The following is a 27,898-nucleotide window of genomic DNA, read 5'->3' as shown; positions in this document are numbered from 1 at the left end:
CAGATTCTTCAGCCTATTGGGGACTACAAGAATGAGGGGGCACTCGGAGAAACTGAAAGGGGACAGGTTTAGAACCAATGCTAGGAAATTTTTCTTCACTCAGAGGGTGGTGGACAACTGGAATGCGCTTCCGGAGGATGTGATAGGACAAAATACATTAAGAGGATTCAAAGAGGGATTGGACAAGTTCCTGAAGGATTCGCGGATTGAGGGATATAGATAGAGACAGAGATAGGATGATGAAAGGGTATTGAAAGGTTTTAGACAAAGGATCACTCACAGGTCATGGACCTGATGGGCCGCCGCGGGAGAGGACTGCTGGGCGCGATGGACCCCTGGTCTGACCCAGCGGAGGCAATTTCTTATGTTCTTAAGTCATTCCAGAGACAAACTGCTCATTTCTTCACCAGCAGATTCCTCCATGATATTTTTAAGGCCCCTCGCTCGCTCTCTCGTTTTTACATCAAACAGAACAAGAGTTTCAGAGGGGCTAAACTCTTCCTTTGATGTGTTTGGTTAGGGTTAGCAGATGTCCAGATTTACGTCTCCTTTTTAGAGGACTGTTCAGACAGTTTCCTGGACTAGAGGGAGTTTGTCTGGGGTTTGGACTAACTCTCTCCAGTCCAGCCCCCCCCCCACCTCAGAAATAATCATGCTTATTACCGCACATCAGAGCCAGTGGTGTAGCTAGGGTGAGAGGGGCACCGCCCTCTTTTCATGGTCCCCGCCCTCACCCCTTCCCTTCCCCGTACCTGTTTTAACATTCAGAGCATGAGTCACAACCCCAACCGTGTCATTCTCTACTTCACAGTATTAATAAGAGCAGACGTGGGCAACTCCGGTCCGCAAGGGCCGGAATCCAATCGTGGTTTCAGGATTTCCCCCCCCCCCCCCCATGACTATGCACTGAAAGCAGTGCATGCAAACAGATCTCATGCACACTCATGGGGGGAAATCCTGAAAACCCGACTGGATTCCGGCCCTCGAGGACCGGAGTTGCCCACGTCTGCTCTTATTAATACTGTGAACTAGAGAATGACACGGTTGGGGTTGGGGCTCACGCTCTGAATGTTAAAACAGGTACGGGGAAGGGAAGGGGTGAGGGCGGGGACCACGAAGAAGGCGGAGCAACACCGCCCTGGGCGCCCCTCACCCTAGCTACACCACTGGCTCTGACGTGCGGTAATATGCATGATTCTATACAAGACAGGCGCCCATTATAGAATCACACTTCATGCAACCTAAGCGCTCTAACGTTTAAGAGCACCTTACTTGTGCCAGGGATTTCTCGGCCTAAATGCTTGCACCTAAGTTGTGCCCCCAATGGCGCCAAACTGAAAAATATACCCATAATCTGCCCCCTAACTTTAACTATGCACTTTGCACTGGGCGCCTGACCACTGCAGAATCACGCCTACCAAATTAGGTGCCTCACTTTCAATTAACTCCGATTACGGGCGCTGATGTAGCCTATCGCTGAATAAAGTTTGCCGTCTATGTCGGCTAGGCGCCTATCTTTAGGCGCTCTTTATAGACGTTGGGGGGTAAGCCCCTCGATTTTTCCTCAGTTACATGCGTTAATGCAAACATTAGCACACGACCCGAAAAAGAAATACCGGAAACTGCTCCGTTTCCACCAGGTGCGCTAGCAATGCGCTTAGCGAACAGGAAAAACCCGCAGCATCATGTGCTAAGCCCATCTCCCCCACCCCCCAAATTTGTATTCATTAAAAAAAAAGCAAAAAAAAAAAAAGGTACAGTCATGAACAAAAGAAGGGAAAACCTTACTAGCACTTTGTAATATAAGAAATGAAAAACATGATAGACATAGTGACATAGTAACATAGTAGATGACGGCAGATAAAGACCCGAATGGTCCATCCAGACTGCCCAACCTGATTCAATTTAAATTTTTTAATTTTTTCTTCTTAGCTATTTCTGGGCAAGAATCCAAAGCTCTACCAAGTACTGTGCTTGGGTTCCTACTGCCGAAATCTCCGTTAAAACCTACTCCAGCCCATCTACATCCTCCCAGCCATTGAAGCCCTCCCCAGCCCATCCTCCCCCAAACGGCCATACATAGACACAGACCGTGCAAGTCTGCCCAGTACTGGCCTTAGTTCAATTTTTAATATTATTTTCCGATTCTAGATCCTCTGTGTTCATCCCACGCTTCTTTGAACTCAGTCACAGTTTTCCTCTCCACCACCTCTCTCGGGAGCGCATTCCAGGCATCCAGGCATATAAGATATGCTTATAGTATCTCTGACTATTGCTTCTGAATGAATATCACCTCTCACTCTCCCTAGGGAACTCTGGTCTCTGTGTTAATCACCTTGACCTTCCTTAGAATCTAACCAAGACTTTTCCCTATCTGCTTACTGAATTGAATTATGAAGCAACGGACAAAAATACTGTCAACATAGAAGGGTCAGCGAGACCGGATTAAGCCCATCTACCATTAATGCACTTTCATAGACGTACCCCTGTGAGATGAATGTGAAGATTAAACAACATTAAAAAAAAAAGTCAGCTTTTCATCACCAACTATATCAACTGCGTGGTTCATAATCAGCGGCACACAAGACGCCACTGCGCTGACAATCCAGCGCCAACAATTCAGCGCAAGACAGAAGCGCGCGGGATAAAAAGTAATTTTTAAAGAGCTCCGACGGGGGGTTTGGGGTGGCAACCGCCCCCCCACTTTATTGGTTAGTGTTCGTGCTGCTGTTAGAGGGGGGCTCGGGGGGTTGGAAACCTCCATTATAGCGAAAACTGAACTTTTTCTGATTTTTTTCCGGAAAAGTTCCATTTTCTCTATAATGTGGGGGGTTTCACCCCCCACATCCCCCTGCAACGGCAGTGTGAACACTAACCAATAAAGTGGGGGGGTTGCCACCCCAAACCCCCCGTCGGAGCTCTTTAAAAAAATTTTTCCTCTGCACGCTTCTGTCTTGCGCCAAATTGTCGGCGCTGGATTGTCAGCGCACTGGCGTCTGGCGCACGATTATCCCGTCACCCAACTGCGTACTGCCGAAGATCAGCGCCAAGGTGATAATTCTATGTCCGCGAACATGTGATAAGCACAGGCGTTCTTCTCCATGTACACGCTTCAGGCAAATTTTTGTAACAGAAGCACGAGCGTGCTTTCACTTTGAAAAAGAGCCCATTCGCATCCACACCCAATTGTTACTATGTGTTAATGTTCCGGGTTAATTCAGGTACGCAGGCCACGTTTTTGGAAATATGCCTGTCAATACAAGCTCCCTCCCCTCAATTCTGCAACTGGTAAGGACTGCCCTCAATCTGGATACAGTTATAGGTTTATATTGTCATGTAAATGTGAAGGCAGACAGTCGGTTCATAGACAAAATCGTGCCAGACAACTGAGCGCAGACAACTGAGCACAAGGTTGATGGCGCGCCGAAGAAAAGCACTATTTTAAAGGGTTCCGACGGGTGGTGTTGGTGGGGAACCCCCCTATTTTACTTAACAGACATCGCACTGGCGTTGTGGAGGGTTTGGGGGGTTGTAACCCCCCTCATTATACTTGAAACCGAACTTTTTGCCTGTTTTTTAGGGAAAAAGTTCAGTTTTAAGTATAATGTGGGGGGTTATAACCCCCCAAACCCCCCACAACAGCAGCGCAATATCTGTTAAGTAAAGTGGGGGGGTTCCACCCCCACTGTCGGAGCCCTTTAAAATAGTGCTTTTCTTCGGCGCGCGACAGTCAGTTCTATAAAAGCTTATTTCTGCATATAAATTACTCACAGAAATGTTTTGAAAATTGCCCCAATTTTTCCTCCCCTCCCGATCTAACCACATCTCTGGACTTGCCCTTTTGTGAAGTGAAGCAACTACATTTAGCAAGTCAAAAGTTAGGGGAGGAGGGGGGAGCATTTTAACCAATGAGGTTTAACCAGTTAACTCTCAAAGCTAGCCAATTAACCATTTCAGACATCAATCCCATACGATCAAGGTGGCATCTGTCTTGCAGTAGGACTTAACTTCAGAAGCAAGTTGACAAGTTACATAGAGAAAAGAAGGCTACTTACAGATGGAAGTTGGACACAGTTGGACTTCATATCGTACTCAATGTACGCCACCTCCACCCCATCCTCTGCTTTACCATCCTTGGTGTAACACAAATCTCTAGTCCGATTAATCAGACGGTCCACCTCCTCCATGCTGAAAACGCAGAGAGCAGATTCCTGTTTCCCAGACACCGATTGCCAGGTGGAGAATACAGCAAAGAGAACTTCTCCCCAGGTATTCAAAAAGCCCTGTGCCACCTTGGCACCGGGGTGCCCAACATAGGCTGCCTGCACTAGGTTGAAGTTTGTCTCTTGGCTCCTGCAGCTCAGAGGCAGCTCCACGTACGAGTAATAGTGAGAGTCGTCAGGACAGATGCGCGAGATGTAGGTTTTGTACTCTCGGGAGTGGGCTTTCAGGTTGCGGCGGTAGAACAGAAAGTAGACGCTGGAACGATGCGTGAAGGATTTAATGAAGTGGTGGTTGTACTCGGAAAGACGTCCCACCACAGCCAGTTTGGCTGTGTCCTCATAGGAGAAGATGGAGTGAGACCCGGCTCCCTGTAAGTCTCCCCCTTGCACATCCAGATTCCGGGTGGTGATAGGAGAGATCCCACCTGCCCCTTTGCTGGTGTAGCCGCGTCCTACAAATAAGAGGGGTGCACCGTCTTTTGAGTGACCTACCAGCCCCACGGTAGTAATATTGGGATCATTTGCAGCCACATATTGGGTGTCCACTGGCCTTTCTGGTCGAAAAAGAACCTTCTTGATAGACTGCAGGCTTCTCTTCTCACAAATTCCTTGGTGGACACTCCCACACACAATAAGCTCCTCCCGCATTTGACTGACCAGCAACAGCTTGTTGTGATTGTCTGTATTGTAAGCTTGTGGGCAGTCCAAGGCTGAAACAGGGGGGAGGCAATCCTTGCTATCCAGAACTGGCCCAGTCTGCACCTTGTCCTCCACTCTTAGATCCGGCGTTAGTTGGAAGAGGAAATTTGTGGCCCCGAGATAAAGAGTCCCCATTTTGGGGTCCAGGGTCAAGTGGTTGAATCTTGTATTGTTCTGTGAAAAGGCAATGTATGGCGGTGCCCCTGAGATTAGTGTCCCAAGGAAACAGATGGCAGGAAGGAGGAGAGTTCCCGGAGGCATGGTAAACACTCTAAAAGACAAGAAGAGAACGAGAGGCTGTTAATGATAACAAAGCTTCTTGCAGTAGGATTCAAACAAAAGTGGACAGCGTATCATTATGTACACTCAAACCCACACGAAAAACTATTCTTCAAACCAAAGAGGCCCATTGAGGAGGATAGGTTTACCCAGTTTGTAAACTGAGCCCCTCAGAGCAGCTTAAAAGTTCATCCATGGTTGGTAACCTCTACACTCTATGCTGCAGTTAGGGGGATAAAACAGGTTATCTTAACACTAATACACTTCTCCTTCTGTATTTGCGGGTTTATTACCCACGACTTCGATTATTTGTGGGTTTTTGCCTACCAAATGATAGTAATTTTTACAGGCTGCCTTTGAACCATCCCTGCCTCCCGGACATCTCCAGACCTTAACTGGTGGTCTAGCGGTGAAGCGGGGCAGGAGTGATCTTCCTACGCTCCTGCCCCGTGCAGAGCCGTCAACAAAAATGGCCATGAGTTCCTGTGGTCTCACGAGACTACAACGGGAACTCACGGCAGCCATTTTTGTTTACAGCTCTGCACGGGGCAGGAGCGTAGGAAGATCGCTCCTGCCCCGCTTCACCGCTAGACCACCAGGTAAGGTCTGGGGAGGTCCTGGACGCAGGAGGGAGGTGGGGGTGGGTCAGAGTTGGCCCTAAAAGTTATTCCCTATTTTCTATATTCGCGGGCCAGCTCTGCCCCTAACGCCCGCAAATACGGAGGGAGAAATGTATGCTATTTTAGCGTGGAAGGTTTCAACGTACTGTCTATGATGACACCAAACCTTTTTCTTGGGCGCTGATCCCCAAAGTGGACCCTAGCATCCAGTAACTTTGCTTTGGGTTATTCTTCCCAATGCGCATCACTTTACACTCGTCCACATTAAATGTCATCTGCCACTTGGACGCCCAGTTTTCCAGTATCCTAAGGTCTGCCTGCAATTTTTCACAGTCGGCATTTTAACAGCTTTGAACAATTTAGTGTCATCTGTAAATTTACCCCCCACTCCTTTTAATAAGTCACAGGACAGGTTTCTACCACAGCCCAGAGCGCTAAATGGTCTGACGCTGCTCTGACACTCATAGAGTTCCTATGAGCATCGAAATAGCGTTGGAGCATTTAATGCCCCAGGCCGCAGTAGAAACCTCTGCTTAGTAAAAAGGGGCCTTAATCACCTCACTCGTCATTCCAGTTTCCAGATCATTTATAAATATGTATGTTAAAGAGCACCGGTCCCAGGACAGATCCTTGTGGCACTGCACCATTTACCCTCCTCCACTGAGATAAATGGCCATTTAACCTCTCTGTATTCTATATAAGAACATGAATTGCCACACTGGAACAGAACGAAGGTCCATCAAGCCCAGCATCCTGTTTCTAACAGTGGCCAACCCAGGTCCCAAGTAGTAAAACAGATTCTATGCTGCTTATCCTAAGAATAAGCAGTGGATTTCCCTAAGACCATCTCACTAATGGCCTATGGACTTCTCTTCTAAGAAATTATCCAAACCTTTTTTAAACCCCACTAAGTTAACTGATTTCAATAATAAATTCCTAATCCACAACAAAACAAGTCTTTTAATTTTCCCACGAGGAACTTTGTCAAAAGCTTTCTGAAAATCTAGTTAAAGGAAACCTATATCTTTTAAACACCTTTTTGCCCTAAGGGGAGTCAATCGGGCATCATTTAGCCCCACAAACGGGACAAGAAATCTTTCATCGTTTAATTTAAAAGCTGCTCTTAAAATTGATTTAGAAGTTATTCTCTTCTTTGAGAGTGAACAAGACTATATTTTAGTCTGCGATTCCCTCCGAGACATTTTAACTGGCTGACCTTTTGAAGCAGCTAGACTGAAGGAAGAATATTTTAATAAATTAGACGTATAGCTGCATTTTAAAATGGACGTATAAACCAGAATCAAGACATCCAGGTCATGACATAGCGAGTTCTGCTCATATCTGCTGACGTACAGCCATACACTACCAGCAGCACCGCCAGGAGTGCATTCTTGGGTGAGCCATGCATCTCCTCTCTGCCCCCAACACTCCTCTCCCTCTTGCATTAAAAGGAACTACCTTGGCTGGCGGAGACCCCCAAGCCCTACCAACTGAAGACGACTTTTGCAGAACTCCTGGGAAGTCGGCATAAGAACATGCCTTACTAAAACTAAATCCAGACAAAACAAACTTCATTCTACTCGAAAATAACAAAACCCCAAGCCTTGTCATAAACTCTACAACATACCACATCCAACCCACTTTAAAACTTCTGGGAGTGCTAATAGACAGAGGCTGTACAATGCAGCCACAAATCAACAATACAATAAAAAAAATCATTCACAGTCATGAGAAACCTGAGGCAAATCAGAAAATTCTTCGACAGAAAACAATTCCAACTCTTGGTACAATCCCTAATCCTAGGTCTAATAGACTACTGCAACATATTATATCTCCCATGCACAGCAACCATGATAAAACAATTATAAACAATACAAAACACAGCCCTAAGATTGGTCTACTCACTGAAGCAATATGACCAAATCACAGAGGCATACCACGACTCATATTGGCTCCTAATACAAGCGAGAATACTGCCTACTATTTAAAGCAATAAACGGAGACAGCCCAGCCTATTGGAACAATTGACTAGTTCAATCTACCTCAACCAGACATAGAAGAACTTGCGTACCATTCACACACCCTCCAACCAAAAACGGCAAAAGAAAAAAAAACTGTACGACAACCTCCTAGCCACTCGAGCTGCAAAACTCGACCCACAACTCTACAACCTATTGACCACAACCATAGACTACAAAACCTTCAAAAAAGAAATAAAAACCCTTCTTTTCATAAAACACATAAAACCGAACACCAGCATCACCTGCAACTACAACATATGAACTTCTAATATCATGACAACTCAGATGTAATCCTTAACAACTCAAAGAATTGTACAAACTACTCCCTAAACACTTCTAACATCCGGACAAACCATTTGTAATCCGCCTTGAACCGCAAGGTAACGGCGGAATAGAAATCCCTAATGTAATATGGTGGTCAGCATTTAAGAAACCACTGACCGCCACCAGCTGAGTATTGAAGCAGCCCTGGTCAACATCTTTTCTTCTGCTCCTGTCTACCTTTCCACCCAAGCTCAAGGGGGAAGTGGATGGGAGAAAGAGCCACATGCTTGAAGGACAAGGCATTTCTAAATAGACAAAGAGAATACATTTGGAGGGTTTGAAGGCAGGCTGGTGGGGGTGAATGTCGGTTGTTAATAAATAAGATTCAATAAAATAAATGCCATTTGGACTTAGGCGCCATATTCTATAATTAGCCCCTCTGAGGGCAGCTCTATAATCATGCACCTTTATCAGCAGTGGTGTAGTGAGGTTGAGAGGCGACCAGGGTGTTGGGCACCCCCCCCCCCCAGTAAAGAAATATTTTCTCTTCTTTGTATTAAATCTAATGCTTATTAGGTTCATTACATGCTCCCTAGACCTAGTATTTTTTTAGGAAGAGTAAAGAAACGACTCGCTCCACTTCACTGAGTTGTGGTAAGTATCTCATGAATACCTTCAGTTGAACTAACTCATGGTAGACTCATAGCATTAGTGGTGGAGTTGCAGATACTAAACTAAACCTTAAGTTTGTATACCGCATCATCTCCATAAAGATAGAGCTCGGCACGGTTTACAGGTAAATTCAATAAATTCAGATACGAAAACAAATCCCCATTTGTCAGCGTATATTCTGTTTCCAACTGCGTGAAAGGCTTCATAGTCCATCTTCAGCAGTAACACGATATGTTTATTAAAATTTTTGACCGTACTTTGTTTTAGCATCAGCAGGGTTTACTAATAATAAAAGAGAAAGAATGCCCTTAAAAACAAAGAAAAGAAAATTAAAATTAAAGTTTAAGTTTAAGTTGCCTCAGAAAGGACTCCGCCCTCAATAATTTCAAGGGAAGGCCAAACCAAAAAGGTATGTCTTCACAAGTGATCTAAATTTTGGATAAGCAAGTTCAGAATGAATCTCGATCACAAGAGAACGCCATAGATTAGGAACAGGTGCAAAAAAACAAACAAACCAGAATTACGAGTTTAATTCAATCGAACTAAATGAACTGAACGTAAAGTTAATTGGTAAGCAGAAAACCGATCTCAATTTACGAGTTGGCCTATATGAAACTAATAATTTCCCCGCGTAATCAGGTTGACCTGATTGTAATACTTTAAAGGCAAGCGTTAAAGCCTTATGCATAAGACGGTATTTTACAGAAAGCCAATGATACTCTAAAAAAATGGAGAAATACGATCATACCTACGAGCATTAACAAGAGCTCTGATAGCAGTATTCGGTATGGTTTGTAACATCTTAATAGACAATGACAAGCAGTCCAGTGTAAATAATATTACAATAAATCCCCAGGTTACAAAAGCAGCCCGCTATAAAACAACACAAGGCGTTTACGAGACAGGTTCTTGGAACTATTCCTAAAAGTGGACAAATGCTCTCACCCGATCTGTACCCACGTCTATCACAATATCACCCCTCCTCCAGGCCCTGGGAACGATGCATATACAGTGCACGCGGAAATATGTATGATCTTATAAGAGTTGTGTTCAGCCTTTCCACGTCTAAAACACATTTTATAAGTGGGAAATGGTTGGTACAATTAACCCCAGAATGACAGAAAAGCCCTGTAATCATAAAGCCACTTAGACGGAGCCCCTGGCAGCATTGAATGGAGTTTAATACGTTGTCACAAATCTAATAAGTCAAGTGATTACTGGAGCACTTAGCTGGCACCTTTAAGTACCAGCTCCATATATCTATTGAAATCTACAGAAGCAGTTCCCCCCAATGTGCTCTGAGGCACAGGTTTAATCAATGATGCCTGGAAGGTCAGACACAAACACACAGTAAAATGATTGCGGTAAAGAACAGAGGTGACGTCCGGGCAGGAAATGAGCAATCGAACCAAGCAAGGTCAGCCGAGATCAAACGCAGCAGAAAATGTGCCCTGGCCAAAGAACGAGGAGGGTGGTCTGTGGTCTGTCCAAGTGGTGAGCGGAGCAAGACCGGGGCTGGCGCAACCACTGAGCAAGAGCAGATTCAATCAAAGCAAAGCAATAGATTTTAATAGCTACCCAAACTAAAAACAGACGTCAGCGTGTACATTTAGCTGCATGCAAAGTAGACACATTTCAAATAACCCATTTATCTAGGGGGTAATGGCTGGATACTGTCTTTGCTATATATAATTAACTGGAGAGGGGGTATTAAGGCTGAAATGTCACCTCGAATGCCCAGTACCCTTGCACTGGCCTTGAGCAAATCTTTATGGGCAGTTATGTAGCAGATTGCTTTCCTATGTAGCTGTAGGAAGAACATTCCGGCTCCAGTGGTTAAAGCTACGGCCTCAGCACTCTGAGGTTATGGGTTCAAACCCACCCTGCTCCCTATGACCCTGGGAAAGTCACTTAATCCACCCCCCCCCATTGTCCCAGGTACATTCGACAGATTGTGAGCCCATCGGAAAATGCTCGAGAACCCGAATCAATTCACATAAACCGTTCTGAGCTTCCCCGGGAAAGCAATATAGAAAAATTTAATAAATAGCGTAAAAAGGTTTAGCGAGCACGTTAAAGGCCGATTTTAGCTTTGCGAATTTGCCCCTGAGAAAGGATCGCAGGCACATGATCTCTTCAAATATACATACTGAAGGCCGGGTGCTATATTAGCTTGGAGAACTGCGGAACGGCATGGAAGTCTACAACGGCCACCCCCTTGTTACTCCAGATGTGCCCTTGCCCCCCTCCCCCACAACACTAGGAGATGCACTGCGCACACACAAAAGCACCAATCTCTCCAGCAGTAATGCTGTAATTAGTTCTATAACAAACAGCTTCTTTAATGAGAGCTTTGGATTTACCTGCAGGTCAGATTCCAGTGTCTAAGGTGCTTTGAGCTTGCGAGATAAGAAGCAGAAGGGTAACTTCTTTGCTTAAGACTAAGTTCAAGCATGCACCAAAATGATGTCAGGAGGAACCTTTTGTCTAGGAATCCTTAAAACCTACATTAAGCATTCACAAAAGTAAGGAGCTTCACGGGACTCTCCGGGATCTCTCTCACCTCCAGAAAAGATGACGTTTTCTGTCATGACTGGTTTTTCCAGTCCCTACATGTTCTTTTTAGGTAGCTGAAAATGACGATTTCCAAGCTGCAGGTCCACATAGGGGGCTTGGTATCAGAGGAGAGCTATTTCCCAGAGCCAGAGGGATTTGTGCCTTCCTTCACTAGTAATTGCCATCTCCAATCACACCATGCCAAAGAGACTGATCCAGTCTGGTTTTTGCTCTACTGCATACATGGTGATGCAGCTGTCTTTTTCTCGAGGCTAACCCCTAGCAGTAATACCACGAGACTATCACTAGAGGTAATAGTGATCATTTTCTATCAGAACCTGTGAGAGGCGGGTCTAGGGGGGTCCAGATTTTACACGCTAGTAATAGGAGTCTGAAAGATAATTCTGTAACTAGACATGCACTTTGCATGCGTGAGAGCACAGAAAAGTGGGTTTTCATGTGTTAAATGCACTATGTACTATTCTAGAATACAGCACGTAAGTGAAAGGAGGGGGGCAGGGGTGTGTCTCCAAATTATGCACACACCTTATAGGATATTAGAGTAGGGTTACCAGACGTTCGGTTTTCCCCGGACATGTGCTGGGTTTTGAAAAGCTTCCTCGAAATCGCGTCAGGCAGGGCACGCGCGCAGGCAGCGAGGGGCGGGTCTATGTGTCCGTATTTTATTAAAGTAAAATCTGGTAACCTTATATTAGGGCTTGTGCATTGCATAGCACACTTAGGCCCAAACCAGTCAACCCTGTTCTCCTTAACATCAGCCAGTGTCAGTATCACAAAAGGATGAGATCAGAGTCTCCTCACTGCTCTTGAAGGCCCCTGCCGCTTTCTTGAGGGGCTGTATCGGCTCGTACCTTAATCCAAAGAGAGACATTACGCCTTTATCTGTTTAATTATTTACAGGCGTGCCATTATCTCATTTAAGATCAACACTAAAAAATTGTTGCCAAAAGCTGCGAGGATCTTGGAAGAGCATTAAAAGTATTTTAACTTCCACCCAGAGGCTTCAAAGCATCCTTGCCACACACCTGCTTAAAATCTACTAGACCGTGACTAAATGTACGTACCACCCCTCTTTTGCCTCTGTATTGTATCCCAGTCTGTTTCTAACACAATTCATAAAATGGTATCTGAAAACTGGGTCTGTCTATCTCCACCTCAGTCCTTCTACACCAGCGCTCTTCGATGCAAGGTCAGTGGTCTGATTCTTATGTGAGCCAAGTATAGGATAATGAAGCCATTGTGACATCACTGCTGAGGTTGGCTCTCAGGCATTGGTGGAATGAGGCATTATGACATCACAATCGCAGCTCTGGAATGTTGCTATTCTTTGGGTTTCTGCCAAGTACCTGTGACCTAGATTGGCCACTTGGAAACAGGATACTGGGCTTGATGAAAGAGAAAGGGGACTTGTAGGTTGCCTTTTTGTGGGCCCTGGAGGACTGAGTGACTTGCCCAAGGTCACAAGGAGCAGCACCGGGATTTGATCTGACAACCTCCGGGTGCCGAGGCAGCAGCTCTACCAGTTAAGTTTAGTGGACTTCTAGACCATTCTACCACTGGACATTGTTTGGCTCCCAATTCATCCCCCAAAGCTCTTCCAGCAGCGGACTCTCTTAAAACAGTTCTGCCCCCTTCCTCTGATGTGGGCTGACCTTCTGCCTATATGAAGTTTGACAAGATGGACTGCTGGCTTTAACAGAAAGCAGCAAGTGACCCATCGGCCCAAGGGACGTTGAAGAGTACTGCTCCGGTACACCACGCACAGAGCTTCTCCCGTCTGGTTTCAGAAAACCTCAAGTGCACTTTGAACATAAAGCATGTTAACCAGATCTGCAGCAACTGGCAATTCAGTCAGAGCAGAGAGGAACCTCAGCCTTTCTGCAAAAAACTCAATTATCTACAATTTAACTCAATTAACGAGACTGCGGTAGCTTAAATTATAGGCACGAGACTCACTTATTCGGAAGGACAAGCTCCATGCCATGCCGTCTTGGAGACAGCCATGATCTTACTCCCCCTTCTTTTTAGAGTAGTGTTATCGCAAACTGTGTGCCGCAGAAGATTCCAGGTGGGCCCTGACGAGACGCATGCTGAGTGCTTATAAGACGTGCCTCTCGCGGCTAGAGGCACGTCCTTTGAGCAGTTAGCTGGCGCCGAATCTCCTCCTTGCCAGTGTCTCCCCTCCTCCAGGATCCCTCACCAAAGTCACAGGTTCAGGGTTGTGGCCAGATGGAACCTCCATGTGTGGACGTCAACGTGATGACATCACACACACACGTGACTGATAGCTATGCTGACAGTGACATCATTGCGTCGACATCCACGCACTTCCGGCTGCCTTTTGGCCGGAATTTTTCCCTGTCCCTGTGGGAACTCATTTTCCTGTCCCGTCCCCACAAGTTCTTTTCCTGTCCCTGCCCCATTCCTGCAAGCTCCGTCCTCATCTGAGCAAGCCTCAAACACTTTCAAATCTCATAAGTAGCAACATTCTGAGCTCAGATTGTGATGTCATAATGCCTCATTCCACCAATGCCTAAGCTCCGTCCTCATCTGCACAAACCTCAGACACTTCAAAATCATAAGTGTTTGAGGCTTTTATGGTTAAGGCAGAGCTTACAGGAATGGACCAGGGACAAGGAAATTGAGTTCCTGCGGGGACTGGAAAAAACTTGTCCCCATGTCATTCTTATGTCCAGCCTTTTCGTATTAACTTTTCATACAGACACTGCCTGACATTCTGTTGACTTCTGACTTGTTGACTTCTACAAGTCAGAAGTCAACTAGAGCTTGGCACAAAACAGCAAATGAACCATCTGTATGCCCTGCTTTGCCCACTTTCAATCATCTCATCAACTTTGGCTGCTCTGTTATCTTCCTCTGCCCTGAAAACTCTAATAGAAAACAAACAAAAAAATAAACCTCAGCTCTGGCACAGAAACAATCAGAGAACAACGTCTATCAAAACTGATGGTATTTGGCATGTCTTGAGTTTTCTAGTTCAAGACTATCTGTGTGTAAGAGTTGGCGACCAAAACATGAGTTGAACGAAGCTTTTTAAACCAAAGTACCATTCGATGTGGGCCTTAAACTTCGTGGGCTCGAACGGCTCCTGGCCGTCTAAAGAACACAAAGCCAGCTATCCAGTGGCATTCAGTGGGAGATCAACAGCGGCAATGACGATTATTATTTCTATGGCGCTATCAGGCGAATGCAGCGCTATAGAAATACATTACATACATACATACATTGTACATGCAAGAGTCGGTCTTTATCTGCCATCATGTTTCTATGTGTAAATTCCAGTATTCTGCGAGTCATGGAGGAAATTTAGTACATGGTGATCAAAAGTCTGTGGTGCCTAGTGCAATTCTATGAAGGGCATGCACACTTGACAGAATCCTGCTTAGGTGCGATCTGCGCTGATAAGCGTATAGCAAGGTACACACGCAAAAGCCAATCGCAGCCAATTAACAGCAAATTTTGTTTTGCTAGTTAAGGACTCGTTAATTCATTTGCATGCGCATCTTGGGTGCATACCCAAAATTTGGCACACACTTTGGCGTAATATATCAAATCCGGGGGGGGGGGGAGTGCTAAGTGGAAGCCCCAGGCATCCTGCACTCATGCATACACCCTCTTGCAAAAAAGCACTGTGTTAAGTTACCCGGATATTTTCAGAATACACTTCCCCCTCCGTATTCACGGAGATAGGGGATCAGCATGGCTGCGAATACAGAAAAAAACGCAAATAACTTTACGCATGTTAGTATGCGGGTTTTCTGTAAAAAGCCCCCCCAAAAAGACACAAAAGCGCGAATAACCTTACCTGTTCCTATGAAGAAAGTGCCGTGATTTTCTCTGTACAATGCCGAGAGGATCAATTCTCTCTGCGCATCGCTGGGAGCAGCGACTTCCTGTGATGTAAATTGGGGGGGGGGGGGGGGGGGGGGGGCCGAGCCTACACATGAAAAACCACGGACAACGAAACCACGAATACGGAGGGGGAAGTGTAGTGCGTAAGCACTCTGCTGCCCTCTAGTGGGTCTGCCCTGCAAGTGCTAGTGCCCAACACATTTATGAATGCAGCTGCCCAGGTTATACAATCACCCTTTACACGTCCAAAACTCTCTTTAGAGTTTGAGCCGTGCCCTACCTAGCTGACCCTGAAGACAGATGCCAAGGGAGGTTACCCAGCTGGGCCTGCTCAATAGATTATGTTGTTGTCCTTCCCTGTACATGGATAAAGGGAGTGATTCAAGAATCCGTTGGTACCTCCAGTCTCCCCCCAACATTCCCAGGCTCTTTGATCTTGCTTCCTGCCTGACTCTGCAGTCTTCCAACCTCCCACATTACTGAGGGCTTTGCTTTATAGCCTGGAAAAGAAATCTTTTGACTACTGTAAGCCTGTCGTGTTTACTTAGTCTATTTCCAGGCTTCTCATTCATACTACTTCATTTTTTTTTTTTTTTTTACCTGTGTTGGCTTGTCCTTGTACTTTGTCAGGCATCCCTAAGTTTCAAGTTTCTCCTGCAATTAGTTTTCAGCAGTTCCCTACATAGGAATACTTATCTGTCTTTTCTGAGCTATTCAACCATCCTCTATAATAAAACCCTAAGCGCGCATGCACACTTACAACGCCCTGACAGCGTGATGTGCGACTCCGTGGCAGTGTTCGATTTTCGGTGCGTGCGGTGGCTTGCGGTGCGTGCAGCAGCTTGTGGCGCATGTGGCAGTTTGAGCGGCGGCAAGAGCAATGGCAGGAGGGTGTCCTTCGGCCTGGACAAAGCTGACAGGGTGCGGGTGCTACGAGGCATCTATTGCTGCACAGGGAAGTGGAGGGGGGAGGGAAAAGGGGCTGCTTTGGGGGTTGGGGTGTGCTGGGGGGCAGGCAGCAATCCTGGTTTGCCCAGGGGGGGGCAGAGAGAGATAGGCAGGGGGCCAGGGAGAGAGAGAGACAGACAGACAGGAAGCAGCCGAGAGAGACAAGACAGAAAGACAGACAGACAAACAGAAAGCGGTCAAGGAGAGAGAGAGACAGACAGAAAGAGAGACAGACAGAAAGCGGCCAAGGAAAGAGAGAGAGAGACAGAAAGAAAGAAAGACAGACAGACATCTATTCTACCACCTGTTAATATAACGGGCTTAAAGACTAGTATATTTCATATTTTACTTTAAAAAAAAAAAAATTATTTTTGAAATGTCCTTCAGAGGCTTTTCTTGATATTTTGGGGGTGTCTTACTAATTAAGGCATAGTGGTTAAAGCTACAGTCTCAGCACCCTGAGATTGTGGGTTCAAATCCCACACTGCTCCCCTGTGACCCTGGGCAAGTCACTTAATCCTCCACTGCCCCAGGTACATTAGACAGATTGTGAGCCCACCAGGATAGATAGGGAAAATCTTGAAGTGCCTGTATATGTAAACTGCTTTGAGTGTGGTGTGAAACTTCAAAAAGGCAGGATAACCAACCTTGGGTCTGCCACTTTCTAATTTTAAAGCCCTTATCACATTCCAGCCTCTGAGGTGTAAGAAAACTGCTGGCTGGAAACTCTCAGGGACAGGAGGAGATCCCAGAGCAACCACAGCCCGTAAATATTCTGTGCAACCATTGAGAGGAGGCAAGGAGGAACCCTCTGTCACAATTCCAGTTCAGCTTTGCGCTAGGGACGCCAGCCTTCTCTAATTCTGAAAGGAATCTGGATTTTTCCCAGCAGCAGAGCCAGGGGATGCAAAAGATACAGACACCCCTCAAATTTCAGAAGTAACGTAACAGGGGGAAAAGCACAGCGCGGACCTGAAAAGAAGCACGCTCTAGGGCGGTCCGTTTCCCTAGGGTGTGTTAATCAGTTAAAGCAACACAAACATGGAATTTAAGGTGAAGATGTTCAAAGTCTTTCAAAGGGTGAAACCCTCTTTCTCAAGTTAGGACAATATGAGCTCTAGAATATACACAAAGGTGGGCTAACCACCAACGTGTCCATAGGAGAACATACACGCGTTAGAGTTTAGCGCGTGATCATATTTATCACATGCTACAAAGCATAGCGCACCTTTGTAAAAGAGAGGGGTAAATGAATCATAAGGGTAGATAGAGGAAAGAGAGATGGATGGGTGAACAGGTGCTGACAATTTTATGGCTTATAATAAAACGCTACATTGCACTGTTAGTCCAATTTAAAAGGTAATAAATTCGAGAAATAAAATAAACACCATAGTACCTTCTTTTACTGAACAATATATTTTTTTTCACGAGCTTTTGAAGGTAGACCTTGTCAAAAAAGATACTGTCAGTCCAGTAAAAAAAAAAAAAAAAAGTTATCCCCTTATTTTCTTACTAAACTGTTGGAACCTTCCTCTTTAAACACAGTAAATTCATTCCCTGGTGATATCATGTATTGATTATTGCAACTCCCTTTATAAAGGTATAACAAAAAAAGAACTAAGACGCCTCCAAATTGTGCAAAATTGAAACATAGAAATAGACGGCAGATAAGGGCCACGGCCCATCTAGTCTGCCCTCCCCAATGACCCTCCCCTACCTTTCTCTATGAATAGATCCCTTTTGGCCTTAAAATCAGGCACGCTGCTGGCCTCAATGTCCTGAAGTGGAAGACTATTCCAGCGATCAACTACCCTTTCAGTACCGCAATAAAAATTATATTCAATGCTACAAAATACCATCATGTCTCCCCCTTCCTGCGCAAAGCACAACGGTTGCCTGTTGAACACAGAATTAGTTATAAAATCCTATTACTTACATTCAAGACACGTCAAAGTAACCAACCGGAATTTATCAATAGTTTACCAATTCCCTACTGTCCATCTAAAACACTTCGCTCTGTGTCTCAAAAATCTTCTTCCAGTCCCATCCCTCAAGTACATAAAGACAATAAGATCCAATAATTTTGCAGTGACCGCACCATCCCTTTGGAATTTTATTCCTAATTATCTTTGTGAAGAATTAGCTCTGCTTCATTTTAAAACACAGCTGAAAACATTTTTGTTCAAAGATGCATTCGATACCTAATTGCACTTCTAAGGGCTAAACAGACGCCAACGGTTCATAGACAAAATCGCGCGAGACAACGGCGCACCGCCAACTGAGCGCAAGATTGACGGCGCGCCAAAGAAAAGCACTATTTTAAAGGGTTCCGACGGGGGGTGTTGGTAGGGAACCCCCCTATTTTACTTAACAGACATCGCGCTGGCATTGTGGGGGGTTGTAACCAGTGTTCCCGCTAAGCTGCGCTGGCGTGCGCTGGCGCACAAAATATTACATCGCAGCGCACAAGTTTCTCGTCACAGCGCACGGCGTACGGCAGATGGCAGGGCGGCGAGAGGAGAATCGGGCGAGTTGGCTCATAACTTGCTGGCGCCCGATATTTTTAGCTCACAGCGAAAAAAGTTTGCTCACAACACCCGCCCGCTTAGAGGGAGCACTGGTTGTAACCCCCCTCATTATACTTGAAACCAAACTTTTTGCCTGTTTTTTAGGGAAAAAGTTCAGTTTTAAATATAATGTGGGGGTTCCACCCCCCCAAACCCCCCACAACACCAGCGCAATGTCTGTTAAGTAAAGTGCGATTTAGTCCCGTCACCGACGCCGACAGCAGAAGGCATCATTTATCCCCTCCCTGTCATTTTCTCCCTAATTGTACTACCCTTTTCCCCCCCCACCCACCATTTGTTCCCATTTGACTTCGAGTATGTCACGTATTTTTTTCATTGTCAAATGCAAAACCCTATCTTTGTCACAAGCTCTATTTTTACTGTACACTGCTCAGAAATCTGATTGAGCGGTCTAAAAATTTTTTTTTAAATAAAATTGAAACTTGAAAACTACCAGATTTTCGGGAACGAAAAGCTAGACCCATGGCCCTACCCCCTGGCCCGCCCGAGACATGCCCCATTCTGCCTCCCAGCCCCGCCCCCTCAACCTGGCCGCTTGTCGGGAAGGCATCTGCACATGTGCTGGTGTGATAAGATGACATCACACACATGCACGCATGCGCTTGACTCCGCTGCGTTGCATCTGCGCACGTTCAGATGCCATCCCGACGTCGCTGCTAGTTGGAAGCTTTTCAAAACTCGGACAAATCCGGGTTTTGAAAAGCCATCCAGACCCCCGAACATGTCCTCGAAAAGGAGGACACGTGCGAGGAAATCCGGACGTTTTATTTCTCTTTATAACTTATAATGTGACAGGAAAACCAGATTTTTAAGTCATTTCCCCTTTCAGATGATCATTAAAACATTTTATAGATTCAATTGAATTTTGCAATATCATTTTACCCAACAGCAACACATAATGGCCTTAGTGTACCCTCATACAGGCCATTCCTAAGTGCTAAAGCCATTTTTACTGATGAGATAAAAATAGGCAAAATGTCTATTTTTGATATTAATGGTCATATATTAATTTTGCCATTAAAACAGATTAATGCATGGTCCTTATTGTCACCCATTACATACCCAGTCTCCGCCTCCAGACACGCTCCCTGCAATTTAGTGCATGGGTAACGCGCACAGGCAAAATCACAGTGAGATGTCTCAGCATGCGCCAAAGTATGCCATTATTTTGCTGCGGTAAGCACGCATCCGTGTTTACTGCAGCTTTGTAGAAGGGCCCCTCTGAATTCCCAAAAGTTAATCAAAAAATGGATTAAGTTAATCCCACCAAAATAAAATAAAATATAACACATTAAATTCTTTTTTATGTTTATTTTCATTTGTTAATATTTAAGGTGGACTAACACTTCTACCACACCACTTTATCCATGCAATAGGGTATCGCACCGCACGCATTATCATGACACATTGGTGAACCAATACGACCCTGACACCAGCCTATTCTCCACCACTAAAAAAGTTCTGCCAGTCCAAATCACGAGCCAAAATGAAATTGCATTCAAACACACGCCGCGGCCATTTTGACAAGGCATGCTGGCGGTCCGAGCAAGTCATTACAGAAATTAAAAAGTCAATATGGGTAAGATTTGTACATTGCAGTAATTATAAGCACATTTCATATAAGACTGTTAGTATTAGCAATCTTTTAAATTTGTGATGCAGTTTCACCATCGATAATACCCCGACCCTGAAGAAAGCTCTTGAAAGGCATCGAAGGGGTAATATCTACCTACTGCAACACGAGATAAGTTTTATACTTAAATTTTAAAATGTTATTATGAATAGAAGAGAAAAGCACTTTAAGAACATAAGAAGTTGCCTCCGCTGGATCAGACCAGAGGTCCATCGCACCCAGCAGTCCGCTCCCACGGTGGCCCATCAGGTCCATGACCTGTAAGGTGATCCTTGTCTAAATCATTTAATCCCCCTTGTCCTTCTATCTATATCCCTCAATCCCCGTATCCTTCAGGAATTTATCCAATCCTTCTTTGAACCCCGGTAGTGTACTCTGTCCTATTACAACCTCCGGAAGCGCATTCCAGGTGCCCACAACCCTCCGAGTGAAAAAGAATTTCCTAGGACTATTGCACTTAAAACAAAGAAACCTGAGGGCATTCGGAAAAGTTGAAAGGGGACAGATTCAAAACGAACGCTAGGAAGTTCTTCTTTACCCAGCGTGTGGTGGACACCTGGAATGCGCTTCCAGAGGGCGTAATAGGGCAGAGTACGGTACTGGGGTTCAAGAAAGGATTGGACAATTTCCTGCTGGAAAAGGGGATAGAGGGGTAGAGATAGAGGATTACTGCACAGGTCCTGGACCTGTTGGGCCGCCGCAAGAGCGGACTGCTGGGCTCGATGGACCTCAGGTCTGACCCAGCAGAGGCGTTGCTTATGAGATGTGTTACGCTACCACACGGCACTGTAATCTGAGATTCGAAGAGTTAACTGCAGACTTCACCACTGAAACATTTTAACTTGCTGTGATGCTGATGCAGTGCTAACCTTTTTTGACAGCAGAGGACTTGTTCATTATGAATTTGTACCAACTGGACAAACAGTTTTATTCTTTGCAGTTTTGGTTCAGGCCATTATTTTATCTCAGTTGGACGATGGCAACTCGCTTTATGCTCGTTTAAGTAAATGTCATTTGAGGAGGCTACAACTTATCCAGAATATGGCGGCCAAATTGATATACGGTAAACATAAACATGACCGTGTCACACCTTTACTGAGATCCCTTCCTGTCTACTGGAGGATTTAATTTAAATGTGCAACGGTAATTTTCAAAATCCTATATGGTATTTTTTTCTCCTTTGGTGCCTATTTCATTTAATTCACAAGAAGTCTCTAATTCTAGGCGCTCTCAGAACTATAAACTTGGCTTTCCCATTGTTAAAAGAATAAAAACTATGGCCAACTTTTTTCGATCATTTTCTTTCTTATTCGAAAAACTTTGGAATGACCTTCCTTCTAGAATTAGAGTTCTCTCTCATCTACCCACTTTTCGTAAAGCATTGCAGACATATTTATTTCACAAATTTACTAATTATTTTTCTTTTTCAAATAATCAACCATAAAAAGATAAAATTTTGTCCTAAAGGATATAGCTTCTGTCTTAAATCTCTTGTATAATTCATTAATATTTTGTTAACCGAGTCAAGCTCTCCTGTTGGGATGAATCAATATATAAAATCAAAGATTAGAATTACATTAGTTAACCAAGTTTACTATTTGGAAGTGCTGAAAAGGCTGCGTGAAAAAAGTTAAGACAAAAACGACCGGAACTTTTTGCCAACTACTCAAGACTCTTGCATCGCGACAATACACTAGCTCACACGGTACTGTCCATGAGGGAGTTTTTAGCCAGAAAACAAATATCTATTGGAACACCCTCCCTACTCACCTGATCTGGAACCTAATGACTTTTTTCTTTACCCAAAGATAAAGAAAAAAATTGAAAGGAAGACATTTTGATGATGACAATCAGGACACCAAGGGCAATACTACAGCTCTGATGGGCATTCCAGGAAAAAAGAGTCCCAAAATTGCTTTGAAGCTTGGACTAGATGCTGGCGTCGGTGCATAGCTTCCCAAGGGGAGTACTTCGAAGGTGACCATAGTGATATTCAGTAATGAGGTATGAAGCACTTTCTCTAGGATGAGTTCATGAACTTAATTGTCAGACCTCGTATTCATTGTGGATATCTTAAAAACCAGATTAGCCGGGTGTGCCCCAAGGACTGAGTTCAGAATAGAGAGTTGCGCGGGGACAGAAATCCCACCCAACCCCGCCCGTCCCCGCCAGGATCCTCTCCATCCCCATCTGTCCCCTTCAGGATCCTCTCCGTCCCCGCCAGGATCCTCTCCGTCCCCACCCATCCCTGCCAGGATCCTCTCCGTCCCCACCCGTCCCTGTCAGGATCCTCTCCGTTCCCACCCATCCCTGTCAGGATCCTCTCCGTCCCCACCCGTCCCCGTCAGGAACCTCTCCGTCCCCACCCGTCCCTGTCAGGATCCTCTCCGTCCCCACCCATCCCCGCCAGGACCTCTCCGTCCCCACCCGTCCCCGTCAGGATCCTCTTCAACCCCACCCGTCCCCGCAAGGAATTACCTCCATCCCCGCCTGTCCCCATAAAAAGCAGCAATTACTTCTGACAGGATCATCAATTCTACAGTTTCTTTTGTGTTTGCGCTGCTGTTTTCCTTGTGGAATCTCTTTGGTGGAACCCATTTTTTGCTTTCTGTTCAGGTAATTAACTTATAAACCCCCTCTTTTACTATATGGACGAACCCTGCTTCCAAAGCCTTCCATCCCCGTGGGAGTCCCATGGGTCAGAGGGGGGGTCCCCATGGGAGTCCCGTGGGTTAGGGGGGATTCCCGTGGGACCCACGGGACCTGCAGGATTCCCGCGATCCCCATTCTCGTGCAGACCTCTAGTTTAGAACCCTTGGATTTGAGGGAGCACGCTAAGTCCGGAAGTATTTTAGCAAAGGGCCAGCTGACTTAGAGCCTCTTCTAAAATAAAAGACTGGTAGCAATCGAAACAATTTTGAAAACCTGGAAAAAATGCATCCTCGTTGTCTTTTCCAATTTGGGTGGAGTTCAGTGTGTTTAGTTGGGAAATATGAGGGGGTCATAATGGAGAAGAGCGGTAAAGGGGCCAAATTTAGATCATTATGGGCACCTATACAAGAGTTTGCAGATAATAGTTGAATTATAGTGAAAGAATGGAGATGTGGATGGATGTTGGTTTTTTCACGCTCTGCAAATGGAATTGGAGGTGGGGGGGGGAGGGTTTCATTTCAAGGATTTTGTCTTAATATCCTAAACTTTGTATTAATAGTCTTAGGAGCAATTTGTTTCATAAGTTTCTCCTGCTTTATTGTATGTTACTATATAAAATTTTAATAAAATTTTGAAACTAAAAAAATCCCTGCAGCGCTGCGTGTCTATTTGCCGGCACGTGCAACGGAAGCAGCCAGAATACAAATATACACATGTAACAGAGGAAACTTGGCAGCCATATGCTGTATGTGTAAGTCAGTATTTCAAAACTTACAGGTGTGTCAGCCCTACGCATGGACGTCTGCCACTTCACAAATCTGCAAGCATACATGCTGTGAATTAAAACCAGCAGCTGTCATTCTTTCTTATTTTTAGTTGAAGGGGGAAATAAATAACAGGGGATTGAACGAGGGAAACTCCCTTAATAAGGGCTGACCAAAATCAGCACTTATGACAACCCTACTGGCGCAAGGGAGAACGTTAGAACGGCCACACAGGATCAGCCCAATGGTCCATCAGGCCTAGTTTGCTGTCTCCAACAGGGGTCACAAGTGCCTGGAGGAAACCCAGATAGTAGCAACATTCCATGCTACCGATCCCAGGGCAAGCAGTGGATTCCCCCATGCCAAACTTGCAGACTAAGGGCTTTACCTCCAGGAAGTTGTCCAAACCTTTCTTAAGCCCAGCTACACTAACTGCTGTAACCACATCCTCTGGCAATGAGTTCCAGAGCTTAATTATTCTTTGAGTTAAAAATATATATAGATATATATGTCCTCCTATTTGTTTTTAAAGTATTTCCATTTAATTTTCCTGAGTGTCTCCTGGTTTCTGTACTTTTTGAAAGGGTAAAAAAAAAAAATTTGATCGATCCATTTTTACCTATTCTGCACCACTCAGGAGACTCAACTTCTTTAACATAGCATCATAGTAGATGACGGCAGATAAAGACCTGAATGGTCCATCCAGTCTGCTCATTAGTTAAATACAGGATTAGATGAACTTGTCTCTTCTTTGGTATTTCTGGGTCATAGACTGTAAAGTCCATCTGGTATTGTCCTAGGTTCCAGATGCTGATGTTGCCATCTAATCAAGCCATTGTGACATCACTGCTGAGACTGGCTCTTAGGCACTGGTGGAATGAGGCATTATGACATCACAATCTCAGTTCTGGAATGTTGCTACTCTTTGGATTTCTGCCAGGTAACATAGTAAATGACGGCAGATAAAGACCCGAACAGTCCATCCAGTCTGCCCATAAGTTATAACCATTTAAAAATACATGATTAAATTAACCTATCTCTATTTTGATATTTCTGGTACACAGATTGTAAAGTCCACCTGGTATTGTCCTAGGTTCCAAATGCTGAAGTTGCCATCCAAGCTCACTCCAGCCTATCCAACCAATTGTTTGCAGGATATCTACCATAAAGTCTGACCAATAACATCCTCATGTTCCAAGTTAGTGGAGTTCCCATCGATGCCCACCCCAGCCCAACCTATACCGAATCACCATATATGGGACACAGACCTTGCAAATCTATCCAATACCATCCTTAGTTCTTTAATTTACATCCTTTGTTTTCTAATTAGAGATCCTCTATGTTTATTCCACGCTTTTTTTGAATTCCATCTCCACCACTTCCCTCGGGAGGGCATTCCAGGCATCTACTTTCTACCTTCTCCGTGAAAAAGAATTTGTTAACATTGCTCCCGAGTCTTCCTCCCCACAACCTCAAATTATGCCGTCCAGTTTTACCATTTTCTCTTCTCTGGAAAAGATTCGGTTCTATATTAATACCATTCAAGTATTTAAACGTCTGTATCATATCTCCCCTGTCCCTTCTTTTCTCCAGAGTACACTTCCCCCTCCATATTCGCGGTGGATAGGGGCAGAGCCAGCCCGTGAATATTAAAAAACTGAAAATAATATTTGGGCCAGTTCTGCCCCTAACCTCCGCTTCCCCAGGCTATTTTAAGCACTGAAAGCCCCCCCTTAAGCCTTACCTGGTGGTCTAGCGAGTTTTCAGGCAGGAGCGATCTTCCCACGCTCCTGCCCCATGCAGATAGCTCACAGGAAATGGTTTCCTTGAGCTTCCAGAGTCTCTCGAGCCATTTCCTGTGAGTGATCTGCACGGGGCAGGAGCGTGGGAAGATCGCTCCTGCTGGAAAAAAAAAAAAAAATAACCTGAAAAAAGAAAAAGGAATTTTAGGTTTAAAATCGCGAATAAGTGAATCTGTAGATACAGAAACCACGAATACAGAGGGGGAAGTGTATACATATTTAGTTCTGTTTCTTTTATCCTTTTGGTCACTCTTCTTTGAACTTTTCCAATACTGCTAATATCTTTTTTGAGATACAGTGACTAGAATTATGTGCAATAGTCAAGGCGAGGATGCATCATGGAGTGATACAGAGGCATTATAACAGTGGTCTCAAACTCGCAGCCCGGGGGCCACATGTGGCCCGCCAGGTCCTATTTTGAGGCCCTCAGTATGTTTATCATAATCACAAAAATAAAATAAAACAGTTTCTTGCTCATACGTCTCTTTAGCTATAAATGACAATATTATTATTAAGACTTGGCCAAAAGGAAAGATTTTTAAACTAGAAGAGTTTTACCTCATGCAAAATTGTCATTTCTTTAATAAGACATTAACTATTTTTTTCTGCGGCCCTCCAAGTACCGACAAATCCAAAATGTGGCCCTGCAAAGGGTTTGAGTTTGAATTGAGACCACTGCATTATAATATTCTTGGTCTTATTTATCATCCCTTTCCTAATAATTCCTACAACCCTCTTTTCTTTTTGGTAGAATATTTCAACATAGTGTCTACAATGACACCCAGACTCCTAAGGTGAACCCTAACATACAATGATTTCGATTATTCATCTCGATGGGCATCATTTTCCATTTGTCAAGAGAGAGCCAAAGTGGGACTTGAACCTGGTTTACACTCCACTGCACTAATCTCTCGGCTACTCCTGTATAAGGGGCCGCTGAAAAGTTCTCAGCCCAACCAACACAGCCCATCGAGGGCTATACACACTTAGTCCTGCCTTTTTTTGTTTCGTATTTTTCCGCTGAAACAAAAAAAGTGGAAAATCACTGAACTAACGGTTTAGCCCTCGATGGAGGCTGCCCCAATTTTATTGGATAGGGTTACCGGACGTCCGGGTTTTGGAAAGCTTCCTCGAAATCGTGTCGGGCAGGCAGTGGGGGGGGCGGCGGTGTAATGTGGCAGAGATTGTTGGAACTGGGCGGGCCTGGAGGTTGGTCAAGGGGTCTCGATTCTACTACAGTCAAATCTGGCAACTCTATTATTGGATGGATTGAGAATTTTTCAGTGGCCCCTCATAAAATATCCTTACTGAAATGGGGAACACACAAGTGGATCTTTTAACCTTGCCAACACACTCCCTTGAATTTATAGGTAGTGAAAATATATACATGTAAGTACCGGCACACTGAAATTGGACTTTAGAAGGTAAAACAAACTAAAGCATTAAGACATGAGGAGGCAATTATGGATTTCCTAATTTAACCATTTTTAAAAACAGAAAAAGTTTTTTTTTGTGTCTTTTTGTGAGTGGACGTTAAGGTCTAAAAAGCAGGGACATATCCTGGGGGTCAAGTTCAGTGGTGGCATCCCTCCTGCCTCTCTTTATTTTTCTTCTGGGGTCGTCGGGGAGGGAAGGGGGGTGGCATCGGGAGGGAGGTGGGGGTGGCAGCTCGACTCGCATTTTTTTAATGGGGCAGATAATGTGCATGTGTAACACAAGCACATCTATGCCATTAAAAGAAAAAAAGCCCAAAACAGCTGAGTGGCAAGAGGCTGCTTTGGGGCTTCCCCAAACCGGCCCTGTGCATGCGTAAGAGCCAGTTTCTAAACGAGCAATCGGGTGGGATTACGGCTGCCCTCCGCAGAACTCATTTGCATGGGAAGCTGTTTGAACGTCGATCACCGTTTAGATATCTGCCCTCAGCCACCCGCAAGGTTTAACGACCATTTTTAGTGCATCTGGCTGAAGGGACGGTGGATCGTTCGCTAATCTCCATGATGTTCAGCTACTGTGACATTAAAGTCTGTGCTTTCTAGGGATATGCATGGGAACTCTGCCTGCAATCGACTGGACACAGAGTAGACCCAAAATATTCCCTGTAAGCAGCAGAGATGAGATCATCCCGAGCAGCTGGGAACTCAAAACTGTGCAGAAGGTCTGCAGGTCTCGGACATGCCTCACATCAATAGTCGTTCACTTAGGCCAGCCTTACATTTGAGCGAGTGTGTTTCATGCCCATGGTTCCCCTTTCAGCCCTTAGCAACTTATGCACAAGAGGCCCCG

At 44.9% G+C, this 27,898-nt stretch overlaps 1 protein-coding gene across 4 annotated transcripts in view; it reads right to left on the bottom strand.

The window, feature by feature from the left end:
* The window catches only part of PLXNB1 (plexin B1), a 161,841-nt gene that overhangs the window by 79,057 nt on the left and 54,886 nt on the right, over positions 1 to 27,898 (bottom strand). For all 4 annotated transcript variants that reach the window (XM_033926203.1, XM_033926201.1, XM_033926205.1 and 1 more), the window contains one exon: positions 4,056 to 5,193. In XM_033926203.1, coding sequence (XP_033782094.1) covers positions 4,056 to 5,183 — 1,128 coding nt within the window. In that variant the 5' untranslated portion in view covers positions 5,184 to 5,193. The remainder of the gene's footprint in view (positions 1 to 4,055; positions 5,194 to 27,898) is intronic.

This window comes from Geotrypetes seraphini, chromosome 17 (genome assembly GCF_902459505.1).
Source record: "Geotrypetes seraphini chromosome 17, aGeoSer1.1, whole genome shotgun sequence".
NCBI lineage: Eukaryota > Metazoa > Chordata > Amphibia > Gymnophiona > Dermophiidae > Geotrypetes > Geotrypetes seraphini.
The sequence above is the reverse complement of the archived record's forward strand: the minus strand, read 5'-3'. Positions and strand labels throughout refer to the sequence as shown.